The 19,451-nt window shown below is 50.5% G+C and overlaps 1 protein-coding gene across 2 annotated transcripts in view; it reads left to right on the plus strand.

The window, feature by feature from the left end:
• The first annotated feature begins 16,143 nt into the window (after positions 1 to 16,143).
• Positions 16,144 to 19,451, plus strand: part of LOC140213324 (uncharacterized) — a 45,319-nt gene continuing 42,011 nt past the window's right edge. Inside the window, exons 1-2 of one of the 2 annotated variants that reach the window (XM_072284557.1) lie at positions 16,166 to 16,648; positions 17,536 to 18,784. In XM_072284557.1, the coding sequence (XP_072140658.1) occupies positions 16,352 to 16,648; positions 17,536 to 18,633 (1,395 nt within the window). In that variant the 5' untranslated portion in view covers positions 16,166 to 16,351 and the 3' untranslated portion in view covers positions 18,634 to 18,784. Of the gene's footprint in view, positions 16,649 to 17,535; positions 18,785 to 19,451 lie in introns of those variants that run through there. The other variant, XM_072284558.1, reaches the window with a different exon arrangement.

Below are 19,451 nucleotides of genomic sequence, written 5' to 3' on the forward strand. Positions count from 1 at the left end.
GCTATAACTGCAGACGAGTGGGACATCGGGCGGACGTTTGTTATCGTCCGAAGACTAATCTGTGTCGCCGTTGCGGAAAGGATCATCCTGCGCCATCGGAAGGAGAGCCGCTGACCTGCACTCCGGACTGCATCGTGTGCCATGGGGCGCACAACACGGGGAGCCGGAACTGCAAGTTTCGTCTAGCCCGTAAGCAGCCGACGGGCCTGCAGCAGGGCAGTGAGGACACCGGCCAAACTGACAAGGAGGAGCGGCGCTCGAGGCCCAGGAAGCGGTCATCCAGCGGTGCGAGAGACGATAACAAGAGCAGGGACCGGTCCACTTCCTTCCCACCACTGTCCGGACCCGAGCGTGGCAAAGGAGAACAGGGTTCCAGTCATGGAAGAAGTCCCAGTGCCACGAGAAAAAAGGTGAGCTGGCCCTACGTGGCCTCCCAGAGTGAGACTGCTCGAGAGAAGGAGCTACAAAGGCAGGTGCAGCAGCAGGCTGAGACGATTAAAAAGATGGAAGTCAGGATGGCAGAGATGGAACGCGCGCTTAAAAGCGACAAAGGACAAAAGGTACAGAAGCCGGTGGTCCAGGCCCCACTGAAAGCGGCACAGGCGACTGCTTCTCGCGAGAGCGAGAGCACAGCTATGGAGGTGGAGAATCGGGGGAAGCTTAAGAGGCCGCCATCGGCGGATGAGGGAGCTAATGCAAAAAGAGTGGCAGAAACTTCAACGGCGGACACGCCGCAGCCAGTCGTTAAAGTCACTAGTCTTAGGGGGGAAATGTCTGCCCTTGCGGACAGAATAGGAAAACAGGAGGAAAGACAGGATAGGTTGGAAGCTCGGGTCGACAGGATCGAAGCCAGACTAGACAAGATTGAGGAGCGTCTTGACGCCTTCACCAATGACATGCGGGCTTTCCAAACACAGGTTATGAGCATGTTTCAACAGCTCAATGCTACGCTACAGGCTAGATTGCCTCCAGTAGTCGGCCAAGCGCCGATGTTAGTGAACCTAGTGCCTAATCATGGCCCCTCGCCAACAAATTGAGGTTTGGCAGTGGAACTGCAGGGGCTTCCGTCGCAAGCGGGGGAACCTGCAGTTGCACATACAAAATCTGGACAGTAAGCCTGACATTATAGCTTTGCAAGAGGCTAGTGGCTGGGTGAAATTACCGGGATTTAAGGCATTTACACCGCCAGAGATTGATCGGGGGGGTGTATCGAGCGTCTTCACGGCCGTGCTAGTCCATCGCAACGCCACGGCGATTCAGCATACAATAGATAGCAGCAGAGAGGACTACGTCCTGCTAGAGGTTCTGCCCAAAAGAAAGGACGATAAGAGTCTCTTTGTACTTAATATATATTCTTCTCCTAAAGATAAAGGGCTGGGCTTGCCAGACCTCTTGATAAAGACGCAACGGCTAGCGGCTAGGGCTCAACTCATCGTGGTTGGAGATTTCAACGCGCCTCATCCGGAGTGGGGCTACATCCGAGCCACTCCAAAGGGAAATAGGCTTTGGCGGGTAGCTCAGGACCTACAATGGACAACCTTGAACAACCCGCTAGATCATACGAGGATAGGCAACAGCGTTAGCACAGACACCTCTCCGGACCTCACATTTGTTAAAGGTATTAGGGATGCGAAGTGGGTAAACACGGGACAGCCACTGGGCAGTGATCATTATATCCTTTCCACGGTATTTAGTGCTGCTAAGCACAAAGACAGGGTAAACGGAACTAGAGTGACGGATTGGGACAGATTTCGGAAAGTCAGGAAAGACACAGTGAGCGGGGAAATCGAGGACTTGGGAGCCTGGGTTGAGGCGCTCAAGCAGGACGTGAAGGGTACCACAGAAGAGGTTCCGACGGTGGAGGAAGGTTTTACGGCGGACTCTAGACTGTTACACATGTGGGAAGCGCATGCGAGTCTCCTTCGGAGGTGGAAGAAACAAAAGCATAATGGGGTCCTCCGTAGGAAGGTGGCCAAGCTAGAACGAGAAATTGAAACCTACACGTTGGACTTGCAGTGCAAACAATGGGGGCAGATTTGTGACAGGATGAATGGGCAATTCGGATGCAAAAAAACATGGCAGTTGTTGAGGCACCTTTTAGATCCGGCGGCAACCAAATCGGCGCAGAAGGGTCAAATGGCTAGGTTAGTTCATCAGTATCAAGGCACGACTGGGGAGTTCATTCAAGAACTCCGAAGCCGTTACATAAACGGCGAGGCGGGTGGTTTCTTGCCGGATTACTCGGGAGAGGAAAACCTCGAATTAGATGCGGACTTTACGGTGGCGGAGGTGGAGTTTGCAATGGGGCAGCTTCGTACTACGTCGGCAGCGGGTCCGGACGGGGTCACAAATAAAATGCTGAGGAACCTGGATTTCAAGTCAGTGGGGGCGCTCACGGACTTGATGAACAAATATTGGGCGGCCGGGGAGATCCCCGCAGAGTGGAAGCATGCTAGGATTACATTTATTCCTAAACCAGGGAAGAAGATCTGTATTGAGAATCTTCGACCCATCTCCCTGACGTCCTGCTTGGCCAAATTGATGGAGCATGTGGTCCTCAACAGGCTTCAGGGTTATGTGGAGGACAAGGAGTTGATACCTAAAACGATGATTGGCTTTAGGGCTAATTTATCAACGCAGGACGTCATGATACAGCTCAAAAAGGACGTGGTTGATCCTGGGTACGGCACGGGCACCAAGGCTATCTTGGGGCTCGACCTTACAAAGGCCTTTGACAATGTCACCCATGAGGCAATATTAAGGAACCTATCGGACATAGGACCGGGGGGTAGAACCTTCCGATACATCCGATCATTTCTGGAGGATAGGACTGCGGAGATTGCAGTCGGAGAATTTAAATCGGATCCTTTCCCGTTGGGGGGCAGGGGGACACCACAAGGGTCGGTTTTATCGCCGTTCTTGTTTAATCTTGCCTTGATCAAGATACCGCCAAGGCTGGCAATGATATCGGGACTTAAACATACATTTTATGCGGATGACATTACTCTATGGGTAACAAGGGGAAGCGACGCACAATTGGAGGAAACTTTGCAACAGGCAGTGGATATTGTGGAGGAGCTAGCGGGGGAGGCAGGACTCTCGTGCTCTCAGCCCAAGTCCGAGCTTTTTGTGCTTAGGCATAAACCAAGAGGGATACATGCGAGGCACTATGTGCCGCCACCACCGCTGAAGGTGAAAGTGGGGGGTGCACCGGTCGCTGAGGTCCAAACGATCAGGATCCTGGGGCTGTATCTGCAGACTAACAGGAAGAATAGGGAGGCCTTGGAAAGGCTCAAAAATACTGTCAATGCTACCGTGAGACTTATCAGGAGAATCGCCAATCGTAAACAAGGCGTCAAGGAAAAGGACTTGTGTAAGCTGGTACAGGCGTTTGTGCTCAGTAGAATAGTGTATGCGACGCCTTATATGAAGATGGACGCGACGGAGAAAGGCAAGGTGGAGGCTATGATTAGACAGGCGTATAAAGCGGCCCTTGGGTTGCCTAACAATACTTCTACCGAAAGGCTGCTGGGATTAGGGGTGCACAACACCTTGGAAGAACTGCGGGAGGCACACTTGGCGATGCAACTCAGTAGACTTTCCAAAACGAAAGTAGGGAGGGATATATTGGAAGGGATCGGCATTGGAGTTGATCCTCCAGCTGGGGACATGAAAACTCAGGTGAAGCGAGAAATTCACAAGGGCTTGTACATAAAACCTTTACCTAAAAATATGCATCCGATACATCACGAGAACCGTAGAAAGGCAAGAGCCAGAGCTTTACATGCTAAGTACGGGAAGTACAACGGGGCAGTCTACGTAGATGTCGCCGAGTATAAGAACAAGGACGCATTTGCAGTTGCGGTGGTGGACGGGCGAGGACGCTTAGTCACCTCTGGATCAGTCAAAACCCGCTCCTCAGAAACTGCAGAGGAGGCGGCGATAGCGCTAGCTATAGGTAATACTGAAGCTGACCTGATTTTCAGCGACTCTAAAACAGCCATCCGAAATTTGGCGAGGGGCAGAATCTCTGCCACAGCGGCAGGATTACTAAATCGGGCCACGGGGCGAGGGACTACGGAGGTGGAAATTGTCTGGGTACCGGCCCACTCTGGGAACCCTGGGAACGAGGCGGCTCACATGAATGCTCGAGGTTTCGTCAGCCGAGCAGGTGAGCCGGACGTTCCAGGGAGGTCCACGAGAGATGGGCTGGTGTCCTTTCACGACATTACTAACCATTATAAACTTGAGCGGAGAATTTACCCTCCACCGGACAAGCTATTGGTGAAGGCGCAGGAAAGCGTCTGGCGAAGATTGCAGACGAGATCTTTCTATAGCCCATACGTGTTAAACAAAATCTACCCGGACGTACAGCCGGAATGCAAATGGTGCCAGGAACTGGCCACCTATGACCACATATTATGGAGCTGTAGCATAGCGCCGCCACCGGCGGATATTATGCGTGATCCTTCTCTCGAGCAGTGGGAGGCTGTGTTGGCCAGCTCAGACCCGGTCGTCCAGACCAGGGCCGTGGAGTGGGCCACCCAGGTCGCCGTCAGCCATGAGCTGATGGCCATCTAGCACGGAATCGTCCGCACATGCGTTCTGACGAAAATAAAGTTTTTCCATCCATCCATGACGGCTAGCCAAGCTAGCTTCTCTGTAGAGCGACCGGGGGCAGACACGGCACGGGACATTTATTCAAATTATTTTTTTTACGGCCCCACCTACGGATTCATACGACTTGGCTGTAGGGAACACGTTACCAGTAGCTATTCATTACACACTGCACATCTTCTCCTATTTGGTGCATTTCTTAATTGGATGAATCTTTAGAAATAATTAACGTTCGGGCAGCGACTCAGCTTAGCAGACACTTTGTTCCGCACGAATGTTGCATAGGAATGGCACTGGCCACCGGGTGGCATTGTGGCCCAGGTGGACCTCATTCGCTCGGAGTATGTGCCATTAAGGACAGGTGAAAGTCGAAGAAAACGCACCTTCCAGAAGGACGCAATAAGAATGGCCATTTTGTTCTCCCAGGTTCCACGCTACAAAGCACGAATTTTTTTTTTTTTTTTTGCATACCACAAAGCTTTGCGCAAGCTTCTAGTTATGATGTCCAATGAATAAAACCTTCATAAATGCGATGACTTAACAAATGAACACGACATTGCTGTGTTTTAGGAAGGAAAAATAGAAAACATAATATATCAAGAGAACGACTCGAAAACCAGAACCGAAAGCAAATCATGAGTTTTGTGTTTTTTCCATCTGGTGGGAGACTATAAAACTAAGTCCTATGCGGCTATAAAAAAAAATGCGCCGCTGAAAAACCAGAACCGAAAGCAAATGCTGGGTTTTGTGTTTCTGCCATCTAGTGAGAGACTACAAAACTAGGTCCTATGCGGCTAAAAAAAAAGTCCGATGCGAGAATTGAACCGCGGCCACCGCAAAGCGTGACTAAAGGTGCGCGCAATTCTACCGCTCGGCCACGGCTTCCGAGGGCTCGCGCAGTGGTACGAACATCTTTTTATAGATAGCACATGAATTTTCACGACAGTGTTACAAAAAACGCTTTTGGGAACAGTGTTACGCCATGTGTGGAGAGTCGAGCTAGGCATCAATCGAAAGCTGAGTCTCCGGACTACATACGCTGCACTGCGTATTACGATAGAAGCCCTAGTGTAATCACAGCCACGGTTCTTGCCTCGAAAATGGAGTACAAATTTTCGTCGTTTCCATAGGCTTCCATTGCTAAATCTTTAACCGCTGTGGGAACAAAATTCTTACGTGCCATAGAGTGATCACTGCATTTGGCTCGTGTGGATTGTCTTCCAGAACACGTCTGTCACCTGCGTTTTTTGATAATCGACCTGCAGCTTTTGTTATTCGCGAGAAACCCGCTCGTTCCATTGAAAACGCGCTAGCTTCGTGCCGGGGCCGCTTGGGGCGCTAGTTGGTACGTGTCCAGGAAAGCTGGATATGTACGGTAAAGCGAATTCTTGCTGTCCCCGCAACACTTTATCCATGAGGCTTGAAAAGCAGTATGGCGCGTTCTTCAAACCAAAACTCAAAACTTTAGGACGGAATGTCCCCACTGGTGAAATGAACGCCGCATACCTACTAGCCTCTTCTGTAAGTGGAACCTGCCAATAACCCCTGACAAGATCTAGGGTGGAAATAAACTGAGCGCTACTCACTCTCTCAAGGCGCTCCTCGATGTTAGGGATCGGATAAATTTGATCCTTAGTGATGGAATTAAGCCTGCGGTAGTCGACGCAAGGACGAGGTTCCTTGCCCGGTACCTCAACTAAAATCAAAGGGGAGGTATAATCACTCTCACCCGCTTCAATAACACCGAGCTGTAGCATTTTCTTTACCTCAGCCTCCATAATATCGCTCTGGCGGGGTGACACCCGGTACGCCTTGGATCGTACTGGCTCTGGGGAGGTAAGTTCTATGTCATGAGTAAGGACAGAAGTCCTACCAGGCCTCTCAGAGAACAGACCTTGAAACTCTTGTAAGAGCTGGTGTAGTTCGGTTTTCTGCTCAGGCGACAGCGATGCTTTACTTATTAAGTCACTAATGACTTGATCGGTGTCTTTCCTGTTCGTCACTGAGCCTAGTCCCGGAAGCTCGACCGGAAGCTCTTCGAACTTTCCCGCATCGGGAATTTCCTCTCCAGTATCTGGTGCCCTTAACGCTACAGGCTCAATTTTATCCCGTTCGGGCGGGCTCTGAATACTAGCTTGCTGCGCCTCTGACCCTTTCTCATCGTTCAACAACGTCGGCCCCGCAACTACCGCCTTTGCAGCGAGCTCCCGAACCTTCGATCTGGTTAAGGCCTGAACGCTAGCCTCACCAAACAAAAGCCCCTTCTCGCGCAGGAGGTGATCGGACCGGTTCGAAAATAAGTACGGGTACTGGGGGGGCAGCATAGATGACACTGCGGCCTCCGTCTCAAGTGCTCCGAAAGGTCCTTCAATAAGCACTTTTGCTACCGGCAGACACACGCTATGAGCTTCCACTGCTTGCTTGATCCATGCGCACTCGCCCGTGAACATATCGGGTTCTACGTAAGAGGGGTGAACTACATCCATTGTAGCTGCGGAATCGCGAAGCACTCGGCACTCTTTCCCGTTCACGAGGAGGTCTCGCATGTAAGGCTCGAGAAGCTTCATGTTCTCGTCAGTGCTGCATATGGACAAAAACACGACTTGTGTTTTTGTTTCTGGACACTGCGCCGAAAAGTGACCCGGCTTCTGGCACGTATAACAAACGCGCGCTTGCCTCATCTCGAACCGCTTTCTGCGTTCGGCTTCGGTTGCCGCCGTCTCCTTACGTTCGGTCGGACTGCTTTCACTCGCATCCGAACTACGTGTGTCCCCCTTTGCTCTCATGGGCGTGAACTTTGGCCTCTCAAACTTGGAGCCAAATTCACCCTTTTGACCGTCCTTAGCTCCACGAGCCCGACGCGTCACAAACTCCTCGGCTAACTCAGCGGCTCTAGCCACCGTACTAACGTCTGGCCTATCCAAGACCCAGTACCGCACGTTCTCAGGTAACCGACTATAAAACTGTTCTAGCCCGAAACACTGCAGAACTTTCTCGTGGTCACCAAACGCTTTCTCTTCTTTGAGCCACTCCTGCATGTTTGACATAAGCCTGTACGCAAACTCTGTATATGACTCACTTCTGCCTTTCTCATTTTCCCGAAACTTCCGACGGAACGCCTCCGCTGACAGCCGGTACTTTTTTAGCAGACTCGATTTCACTTTGTCGAAATCCTCTGCCTCCTCTCTCTCCAAGCGAGCGACTACGTCGGCCGCCTCGCCGGGTAGCAAAGTGAGCAAGCGCTGTGGCCACGTTTCCCGAGAGAACCCCTGCTGCTCGCACGTTCGCTCAAAGTTAACCAGGAACAAACCAATGTCCTCTCCAAGCTTAAACGGCCGCATCAGGTCAGTCATTTTGAACAATACTCGTTCTCCTGCACCGTGTGCCTGACTTCCATTACGAGCGCGTTCCATCTCTAACTCGAGACGCTTCATTTCCAAAGCGTGTTGACGGTCGCGCTCTTCTTTTTCTTTCTCTTTTTGTTCTTTAAGTTCGCGCTCATCTTTCTCTTTCTGTTCTTTTCGTTCACGCTCATCTTTCTCTTTCTGTTCTTTAAGTTCACGCTCCTGTCTTTTTGCCGTCTCCCTCTCCTCAATGGTCTCAAGGCATTCCGACAGCTCGTCATCCTCAGCTTCTAACTCAAGAATAGCCCTTAGCAGTTCTGGTTTTCTGAGTTTGTCTGAGACATCCAGACCCAACTCTCTCGCAAGCTCCAGCAATTTCGGTTTGCGCAACGACTTCAAATCCATGGCTGCTCTGAATGCTGCTTTCTCTACTGCCTACTATTGTCTTGCCGCAAACTAACCCGGTAGCAACGACAACCACAATTACCAGCTCTGTTTCTAACACTAACAAAAGCCTGGCAAAACTCAGAAGAAGAAAGTCCCGCACTCACCAAACCTCGCAGCCAAGACTTCAGCGCAGTCGTTCCGCTGCAGGCAACCAGTCATCACACAGGGCTCGTTGCGCTGCTCCCGGATGGTCGTTGTGCTGCTCAGCATACAGTCAACCGCATCTCTTCGCTGCTGGCCTCCGTTGTCGCGATCTCACCGCTGGCAACCAGATGTTGTAATCGCACCGCTGGCACGAGTTGTTGGGGTCTCGGTGCTGACGCCCGTTATTGCCAATGGGTCGCAAGCCCCAAGGGTAGCGTTGGCCTGGCGGCCTGGGGCACTGGAAGCATCCGAAGGTCCCGGCAAAGCATGAGAAGACTGGTAACAGAACAACTTGTTTATTCTAACATAGCAAAAGAGCGGCCGGTCAGTTCGACCGAAGTGGAGAGACGGGAGAGCACGTAACTCAACAGTACAAATCGGAGCCTCTCTCCTGGCGTCCGGGGGCAGCTGCTCTTATACCCTCGGCGTCGCGGTCCAAAAGAGAAGGTCACGGGATGAAGGTCACGGGATGAAGGTCACGGGACGGCGGAGCATGACCCCACGACGGCGCGAACTGTCGGGCCGAGAGACCTGCTGAACCGAGTGTAGTGACGCATCGCCAACCCTCACCCACACGACGGCGCGAACAGTTGAGCCGAGAGACGTCCAGGCTCCTCATTCGGGGAACTCCGCTCCCCGGCTGCCGCGCTTTGACAAGCGAGGGCACACACACACACACGCACACACGAAGACACGTGGCACTGAAACACGCCTGGACACGCTTGGCGGGCAGGCGTTGCGGCGGCGTCGGACGGGCCAAAATGTCCGCCGCTTTGAACAAAGCCCCGGCGTCCGTTGCATCCGCGCCGGCATTACCACGCGTTGTAGGCGAAACGTAACAGTGGACAAAATGAAGCGACACTCACAATTCTTTAATGGAATGAAACAGAGTACTCGTACAAATGGAGTACTTGTGCCCGGTCTTACTGCTCGGTATGCGCACGCGTCACAAGGGGACATATATGTACAATTCTTTCTTTCCATTAAACAATTGTGAGTAGCTCTTGCCTTCGTCCATCTTTCTTAATTGTATCTGTGGTTTTTTATTGCGCTAAGTTACTTGTTCAGTTACGTAGATCGACCTTGACATCACAACTAATTGGCACTTGCACCAAGTTTCACGGCCTCCTGTTATGCTTCTACGTAGGTGCAACGAGTTGCCTCATAGACGACCGAGCATACCGGGGCGAGTGGCAGAATGTAGTCGCGTTTTGTTTCTGCCTGAGCTCCTACTGCCTGATGAGATGTAGAAATCCGGAAGAACGAAGCGAAGACTCGTTTGTAGAAGCCTTTAGAGTAAAACATTTATGGCACTCTGTGGCTGGCCAGTATTTTTATTCCTATATTAATGTCCGGGACCTTAACATATCGAGATAAAGTCAAAAGTCAGTGTCAGCAGTCCCTTACGAAAATGCGAAACCACTAGGAGGAGTCTAGACAAAATGTATTTTTTTCGTTGTTTGGGGAAACGTGGAAGCGGTTTCGTAAAGGAACACAACCATTCGCACCCTGCATTCTTTATTTAAGGAGATCGCTGGCACTTTCCCTGCCGCTTTCTCACGGAACGACGGCGCCATGCACCCTGCCCTAGCGGATTACTCGCGAAACGTTTTGGAAAGGCCGCGCACGCGGGTCGATCTTGGAGGGAACGAACAAACGACCGAACGAACAAACGACCGAACGAACGAATGAATGAATGAATGAGTGAAATAATTAATTAATTCTCGGGTTCTGCCTTTCATAACCACGTTTTGATTATGAGGCATGCGGCAGTGTAACTCCGCCTTAATTATGAGCACCGGTGGATTCTTAATGTGCCCCCAATGCACGTGACAAGGAATTTCTGCATTTAGCCTCCATCGAAACGCGAAAGCCACGGCAGAGATTCGATCCCGCGACCTCGGGCTTAGCATGCGCAGCACCACAGCGGCTAAGCCACCGCGGAGGGTATCTCGGAGGGCAGTCTCCTAAAAAAAAAAAAAAGAATGAAGCAAAGCGCATGGCCAGGCATTGCTGCAACCATTTCGGGCTGTGTGCCACGTCGTAACTCTACCGGCAGCTCCACGCGAGTGCGGTGCCGAAAACGTGCGCTGCGTAGGACTGCATGCAACTCCACATTTAAAACGTAAAGCGGGCAGGACTTCGTCCGGACTGCACCGTGAACCACGTAGTAGCCGCCTTTCATTAGTTTCCAGTAAATTTATCGAAAAAAAAATCCCTGCGGTACACTGGAGCGACAATTCAAGAACATCACTTTGCTAAGAAAGTCTTCTTGCAACGTCGGCCCTCTGTGGCGGGCGACGGCAGCGCGGGCATGACCACGTGCTCGTTTCAGGTGCGCTAACCTTGGTTCGAGAAGACGCCAACGTCAACGATTGGCAGACTATTGCGCACGGTGTGTGGCCGAGACCATCTTAGCGTACTCAGTCCGACAAGGCCGCCTCTCCTCCCCACAGACTACTGCAAGTTGACGGCAACGACAAAATCAACGTGCCGATCATAGTTATTTCACAGTCAGTAGTAGCAAAAAGGAGGTGGTGACACCACGCTCAAGTTACTACAGTAAACAGTCGTGACATTATGGATTTATGAGCACTGGGCTACTGTTAGACCGCTCATCTCTGGAGCATGAAGAATGGACGGTGTAGGGCTGCATGATTGTTTTGTACATACTTTTGCAGTGCCGCGAGTTGCCCATATGTTTTCTGAATGGGGAGGCGTCCACCCCCCCCCCCTCTCCCCCAGCGCGTCGGGCAGCAACCGTTTCTGTTTTTGAGGGGTCGGATGGCCCGCGTGGTGTCGGGGGGGGGGGGGGGGGGGGGGCGGTCGGATGCGGAAAACGAATTTGGAGAACGTGCTCATACGCGCGCTGTGTTGACATTCCGCCGATGGTCATAATAGGTCCACGCACACAAACCTCGAGTGGGACGGCGGTATACGCGACGTTGTGGCGCCGGTTCCTGAGTCCCCTGCTGGTTAGAGACGCAGCCGAGGTTTAGGGGCACTTAGCAATGTTGACCACGTGTTGCGCGTACGGAGCGGGGGGTCCTCGCCGCTACGCATCCGGGCGGCAGCCACGTGCATCTTGTTTTGAGCGCTGAGGAGAGGCCGCTTGGTGTCGAGTTACAACTTGCAATAAAACTTGGTGCTGGGCTAGTTGGTGATGCATTCTTCTAGTACAGTGGGCATTCTAGTACAGTGGGCTCATCTTTTTGTGTGTTTTCCCCAAGCGTTTCCTCGTCGTCGTGTCGTCGTTTCATTGTGTGTCCGTCCTTTTTAGCGCTACCATCAGTTTTAAAGAATTACAACTTGCAGTGCGCGCCGTAGAGAGGGGCGCGGTGCGCATGCGGAGGCCGCGTTCGGAGAACGTCGTTTCAGAACACCGAGTCCGGATGCCGCCAGCGGTCATTATTTTTTCACGAGGAAAGACCTTGAGGGGGACTGCGGTACGCGGTGTTGGGACACCAGCGCCCGAACCCCCTGCTGGCTAGAAACGCCGCTGAGGTTCGAGATGGCCTCAATAAATCGTGCGTGCCTGGCGTGTTTGCCGAGGCTGTCACTGACCACGTGGAAATAAGAGAGGGAAACGAAGTTGTGGGAAGAAGGAAAACAGGGTTGTTTTCCAATGCATTTACTTTTGAGAGTAAGGCGATCCCCTTTGGTTGTGGCTTAAGCAGACTTTCAACTCTCATTGGCAACTGCTTCCGTGGGATGGGCTAACGACCCTACCGCCCCTTTTCTTTGTCTCTTCCAACTATAACAATCGAGACGAGGTGCTTGGTCCTCAGTCTAGGCTGTAATCACTAAACCTGATAGAACAGTAAGACTCCGTACGATGCAACGCTAGTCTGGGCCGTAACCACTTAGTGGTAGAACAGTGAGACTCGGTTGGTCGTATGTAGAGACAGTTGTCCTAGACTCTAACTTAAGAAAAAGTAGAAGAGTAAGGCGCTGTTTAATTGTGTGTTTTGCATCAGTGTTCTTTTGCTAACTCTGTATTTGACTGTGTAAATATTTCCGTTGCAATATATCTTCAAGTTTTGTTACCTCCAACCTGCCTCCTGCTTCATCAACGCCGATAAACACCTTGAAGAGACTTTGGTCGACTTCAAGGAGAAAAGAACAAAAACTTAACTGCTACCAAGACGAGTGAGACTTCCCGCAGTAGATTGTCATGACGTCATGAATTTTAGGCAGCTTCTGTTCACTTCTTGTTCATTGTTTAGCGGAAACCAAGTACTACGTCGCCATTGCAATGTAAACAAGACACTCAACCACAGGACACTTAGCTGAAGAATGCATACTTCCACAGAGCTGTGAAGGAGGTGGAACCTTACCACTCGCGCTCCTCTCGGCTATTGTCAGCGTTGCGGACAGCGCGCGCATGCGCAGTAGTCGTGGCGGGGCATTTACGAAAGCCGTGGCGAGTGGCCCGGTTTCGGTTTCACCTCCTGTTTTGGGTTCCGTGCGCAAAGACGCGGTTTCGTGTCGGCGGACTCAGGTCGATATTCCAAGTTTTTCCTGCTTTGGGCCCAACTTTTTATCGTAATGGCTCCTATCGGCGCGCTGAACTTCTCCCTGTTACGCAATGATTAGGGGGCTACGAATTGCATTACCTTAACCTATGCTGACATGCTTAGTGGGTTTCAATTGTGTACCAAGCAATTTGGAATGCTGTTATCTTAGATTTTTCACTAGCAAAATGTGGTATAAAAAGATGTATTGAGGAGAGAGTCACATGGAAACGCCACAAGTGTCGCACAAGATGTGTTTTCAAACATTTATTTACGTGCTTTTTTTTTAATGACAGCAACGACGTCCGGTTATGTTGGCGTTTGCTGTCAGTGTTTATGGATATATTTATTCTTAAGACCCTGAATATACAAGACAGAGAAATAGTTGTTGTTGCATTTCATGCAACATTCGGAGCAAAGGAAAGAAAAGTGATGGAACCGAGGGGTTCGATTTTTGTCTCTCATACCAAAGCAAACGAACGGCACACTGTCTTTTATGTCAGTAATGACAGGTAACAAGTGCAGGTGATATTACCAGCATCTGGAAGAAGGCCCCGTTTAATTACTGGACTTCACTGTATCACTCAGGGAGTATCTGCGCGTCTGCCGTCTGATATCACAACTTTTCGCGTGTCGATCGTTTTGCTGCGGTGCGATAGCTTGCGATCTTGCCTTGCCATCGCCGTGTTGGCGAGACCATTTAGTTTTTCTTACACATTGATAACAGCAACAATTTCGATCACTAAATAAATATTGTTTTAGTTATTACAAAACAAAAAACTTTTTAGAGCTTACTACAACTTATTTTAAGTGCAGCAGCGATGTAACTATACTGAAGGAATAGAAATGATGCAGCGCAGCCTGAAAGATTAAACTCCAGCTTCAAACGATCAACGCCTTGTCTGGAAGCCTCGGTATGTTCTCAATGTTCAATCGCTCGCGCAGCGAGGCCGCAGCTTTTGTTTTGCGCACGTCCTCTAAAAGCACATAAATCACGACTTCGTGTGACTGTGACGCTGATAACGTCACGAGAAGATAATTTAGCGTCTCAGCACAGAGCTGAATACGCACTACCTTGAATGTTTCGGACCGATACCGTGGTGACTCCTGGGAATCCTCTCATATAGATTTTGCTGCCGTAGGATAGTTTGTAATGAACTGCTATACTCCAGTTTGCCTATTTATGGTCGCTATGTGTGATGGCTTCCGATTATATTAACTGTAGTTGCCTTACGCGATGCGCACAGGAAGCATTTTTGTCTCCATCCTGCACCTGACGAGCCTTTAATCTTTCTATGTGTTCTTCCTGTTTTTCTGGTCCCAGTACACATTCTTGCAACAAAATGAATGGACAAATTAATTAACATAATTAATTATAATTGTAATTAGCGTAATTAATAGTTAATCGGTGTACTAAATAGACGAATTATCCATGCTTCTCTGAACGTAACCTATTTAGGTAAATATAGTCTCAATGTCGCAGCTGCCATTTCTAATGTACAGCAACGTCAGCACTGCGTTAGTTCGCTTTTGATCAGTACGCAACCGCTGTTTGCCTGCATGCGGCGAGCGGGGAACATGATGCAATGTCCCAGTATTCGTTCCTTGCAAACGCAGTCACCAAAAAGCAACAAGGTTTTGTTAAGATATGGCCGGCAGCAGCTGAACATATATTTTTATATATATTTTATAGATTTTATCAATGTTGTTCGGGGTGGAAAAATGGGAAAATATCGGGTTTAACAATAAAATGAAGGACCCTACGTACTATATGGAAGTTTCGTAGTACACATAAAGCGATAGACAGGCGCCAACGACGCAGTGATGTTCCCGAGCAGCTGCCCATCATGCCAGAGGTTTTCACAACGTCTGCTCGAGGATTATTAAGATTGATTACATAGCAACCTAAAGCAGCAACAGACCCAGTTATTGTAGTGTACTTTTGCCGCATATCTTTTGAATATGTTTATCTGATACAAAACAACTCAACTACAATTCATTCTCAAAATTATATCCTGGACTTTTTGGCACCAAAACCGTGATATCGTTATAAGGCGCGTCGTGGTGGGGGTTTTCGGTTCAGGTTTCACGACCTGGGCTTCTTTAACGCACACACAATTATGCACTGTACAAGGGCGTTTCTGCAATTCACGCCCATCGAAATGCAGTCGCTGCGGTCAGAATTCATGATCAGCGCGTGACACACCAGCAATATGCCCAACCGAAACACCACGTGAATTCAACCCTTGCGATGACCACGAAGCAGGCCGAAAAGACGGAAATATTTAAATGATGTATGCTAGCTTGGCCATACAGCACAGGGACGAAATTATTCACGAATACTGCAAGCTTCGTTTCATATTGAAAAATATTAGAAAAACTTGTTTATTTCTCCCATGTGGTCGAGCTGACGCTCTGTCTGCCTTATCGTGAGCACGCCTAATAAGCGGTTCGCGGAAATAGCGGCCGCGGCGGCCGCATTTCGACGGGGGCGAAATGCGAAGACATTTCCAGAGTCCTCCACTACGGCGTGCCTGATAATCAGACCGTGGTTTGAGCACGTAAAACTATATAAGTTAATTTTAATTTAATAACTAGCTTTGTGAAGTTCTCGCATCAATCAATAGCCCCCTCTCTTCGTCTAGCCGTTGCACCCTCACCTCCTTTTCAGCGCTGAAGCTTTTAGCACTGTGTTCGCCACGGTTTGTACAGGTAGCCTTCTGAAAACGATCGCATTCCAGTACTACGGACACTCGACGACAAATCCGAGCCCGGTGAGATCGCGACATCCAGTGGATCTAGCGTGGGACACGCGTCGCGGGAGTGTTGCAATTCTCTGCACGTGACTGCTGTGCTATTCTTTCGCGGCACTGTCCCCTGGACCTGAATGCGCTTGCGCGGCACGGTTTTTTGCAAAATGTGAGAGTTAACTTTCAAACCCTATTACTGATTGTTCGGTGAAGTTCCCAATCGGTCTGACATTACTTGGAACACCTTATCAACGTGTCCCTCCGGCAATCGTGGTAGCGACGTGGTAGCTACTCACGCCGTTGGTGCCACCAGACGGAGCTGGCGCTCAGACGGTAGAAAAAGAGAACGTAGGTGAGCCGACACGGGTAGTCCCTATATAGACGCCGATTCTGTCCGGTGACCCACGCAACTTCTACAGCGGTCGCTGCAACAACCACGCCACCGCCTGCCGTTAGCGGTGGTCACGTGATCGCAAACGAACGTTAGCATTAGTGAACCTTCGGCTCCTGTGGGCCTTGCCTCTCCGTCACTGCCATGTCTGGTCCTGAACGTCGAGCTCTGCACCGAGTGTGCGGATGGGTGAGCGGCGTCAACTGGCGCCCGACGCGGTTCGTGGACGAGCTGATGATGAGTCGTTACGCCTGCAGCGTGTGCGGCGTGATTCCAAGCACGATGGTCGCGTTGCCCTGTCGTCACGCACTGTGCGAGCAGTGCCAGGCAGGCAGCGTCGTCCAAGATGGCGGAAGCGTCTGCCCCCTGGACGGAGAACCCTTCTGCGGCGTCGAGTGCCATAAGTGGCAGCTTCCGGAGATCAAGAAGCAGAACCTCGAGGTCAGTGCAGGGGAGGTAGTCTCCAATAGTCCACCTAGTGGACATGTCCAACTCGTCCGCTGCTGAAGTGCTGATTGGTTGTGGCACCTCGCTACTGCGGACGCGCAGCCTAGCCCCGCCAATCAGAACTGCAACAGCAGATGAAGTGGACCTGTCCACTAGGTGGACGCTTGCAAAAAAGCCACCCAGGCGTAGCCCCCGTGACAGCGAGGCGAAATCTATTGCCAGCTGTTTTCAGTTTGTGTCCGCTATGTTTCCAAATCCAGGTTTTGTCAGCTTTTCATATCGAACAGCGTTCAGTGTATATGTTGAGCTGCTGACAAGGCTGGCTACCTAGCGTGTCGTCAACCGTGAAAATTAGTTTTGAAAGAATACTGTGGTACGTGGATGAAACTTAATCGGTGGCTGAAGTGAACAGGTATCTGTACATGAAAAATATGCAGACGCTTTGAAGACTTCAATAAGGTTGGCAACCAAGTACAGAGTAACCAGGAGTCGTCAGAAAAAGGAGATGGCGAATTGGATGCAAAGAATGGAAACAAAACAAACGCTGTAGTATGTTACGATGCTTTGCGCTTCTAATGGATCAAATGGAAAAAAAAAAGCGAACATTTTATTTGGAGCGAGGTGTTTTCAAAGTGGCAACGACTCAAATAATATGCAGTAACAAGCCATGATCCGGGCGCCTAAAAATAAACATGTGCACTTTTTGGCTTGCTGAATTTACCATGACGTGGCTTTTACTATGAGATAGATGACGTCATAAATATTGAGCGCCACGCAGGGAGCGCTCTCGCGGATTGCCGACAAAGATATATCATTCTCAGTAACAAGATATAAATGTATTGTTAACAGAATACCCTGCTTGCTTTGCTTTCTGATTCTAGGCTTACTGCTGGAACCAAGGCCAGGGCTGCGATTTCGTCGGCCCCCTGGGCGTGCTCCTACAACATTTCGAGGCAGAGTGCGCCTTCCACGTTTCTCCCTGTCAACGTTGCGGCGAGAACATTCCGATCGCCAAGCTAGCAGCGCACTACATCGCCGGGTGCGGTGCTGGCAACGCCTCATCTGCGATGCTCGCCGAATCCTCGCATCAAAGTCAAGGCGCTGCCGTTGACGTCACTGCAGCAGCGCAGGGGATCGAGGGCGAAACAGAAAACCGCTACCAAGACGAAATCCCGGCGCTTCAAAGCCAAGTGAACCAACTCGCTGAGGCTGCAAGAGCCCAAGGCACCCAGCTTCGAGAGTTAAACGCCACGCTAGCGGTTAGCCTCGAGACTCTGAACACCGCCGTGTGCGCAGCCGCCGAGAAATTATCGGACGCTATCGGCGAAGCTTCGCAGCTGCACGAACGCGTCCGCGCTTCGAGAGAGGAGGAAAGCTCTCGGGCACATCAGGCTGAGGCGACTGCCAGCGACTCGGACGTGCCACTGCAAGACGAAGCTATGGATATCCTTCAAAGTTTGGAAGTTCTCGCTGCCCAGTCTCTGCGATGCCTCGAATGCTCAGTCCCACAGCACGATGGCACGGTGCACAAACGGGGACTTCGTATTTCGCTGGAGTCTCAAAGTGGGACACCCACGCGTTGGGATGGTCGCACGTGCACGCCTCGCTGTGAAAACGGGAAGGAAATAGTTTACGCGGTCGTTGCGTTGGCTGCCTCGACGCTCGACGTGTCTGGCAGCTCTACCTTGTTCGCTCTGTTTCGTTACCGTCGCGCTTGGTGCAATGTGACGCTTGGCAAACACCTTGATCGTGTAGATACATGGGCGCTGAGGTTAATTTGGAACACGTGCGCAGCTGACAGCTGTTTACCGCATGTAGTTTCTGTAGAACAGACAACGCAGCAGTCTCCGTGTGGTTTCTCACGACCACGTGAAACTTACGACCCGTGGCAGCAGGTTTTCTATATTCGTACCGCCGATAGTAAAAGCCACACTCCGCCCTTGCTTGACTTTCGAATCGTCATACACGACTGTGAGTGACGGCACCCAACTAAGCCCGTCACGTGTCGCGGCTTCTCTCGAAGTCCAGCTCTGCCACGAGGGCGTCTAAACCACCTTTGATAACCTGCTGCATGTTGGCGTTGATTTCAATGTCTTACTTTCTGAATAAAAATTACTGTGTGGCACTCCCCTTATGTCGTGCTTTCATAGTCAAGACAACTCGCCCTTAAAGCCACCAACTATGCCGTTTTCTTTTCAAACACTGGAAATAAGTTTAGTATCTTAGTCAACCATCATGGAAATCCGTTGGAGTTGCGTCCATTTATTTGCAGAGGAACGCTTTAAAGCGGCGTTCCACAGCTGCCTTCACGTTGTGGTGAAGGCTGTCTCATAGCGGCGTGTTCAGCATTAAGCCTCAGTGAATGAACATTTAGATTATTCTGCTTTGACGCGTGCCGAAATTGCCCAAATACAATGTCAGTGAGGTAAACCATAGAACCCCACGGCTATCTCACACGAGGCAGTCGAACGCCACATTTCGCCGCGGATATCTGTAGTGCTGCCTGTCCAACCACCTTGTTGACGAGGAAGAAGACCCTGTTCTCGTCGAGAGTGACAAAGGCGGCACCACTGACAACGAGTGAATAGCGCATGCACTCATACCTTCACTGCATTTTGCGATTCAGTGACGATAAATAAACCGTGGTGCAGGCATCCGGTCTTTTTTCGTTTTTCGCGGTTTCCTGGTGCCATCACGACTCGTTAGAATGGTAATATATATTCTTTCTCCGGGGCACTAGAAGTCCCCACCCCTGGCGGTACATTCGTGGTCGCATTATTTACGCGTAAGTACTGTA

Source organism: Dermacentor andersoni, chromosome 9 (genome assembly GCF_023375885.2).
Source record: "Dermacentor andersoni chromosome 9, qqDerAnde1_hic_scaffold, whole genome shotgun sequence".
NCBI lineage: Eukaryota > Metazoa > Arthropoda > Arachnida > Ixodida > Ixodidae > Dermacentor > Dermacentor andersoni.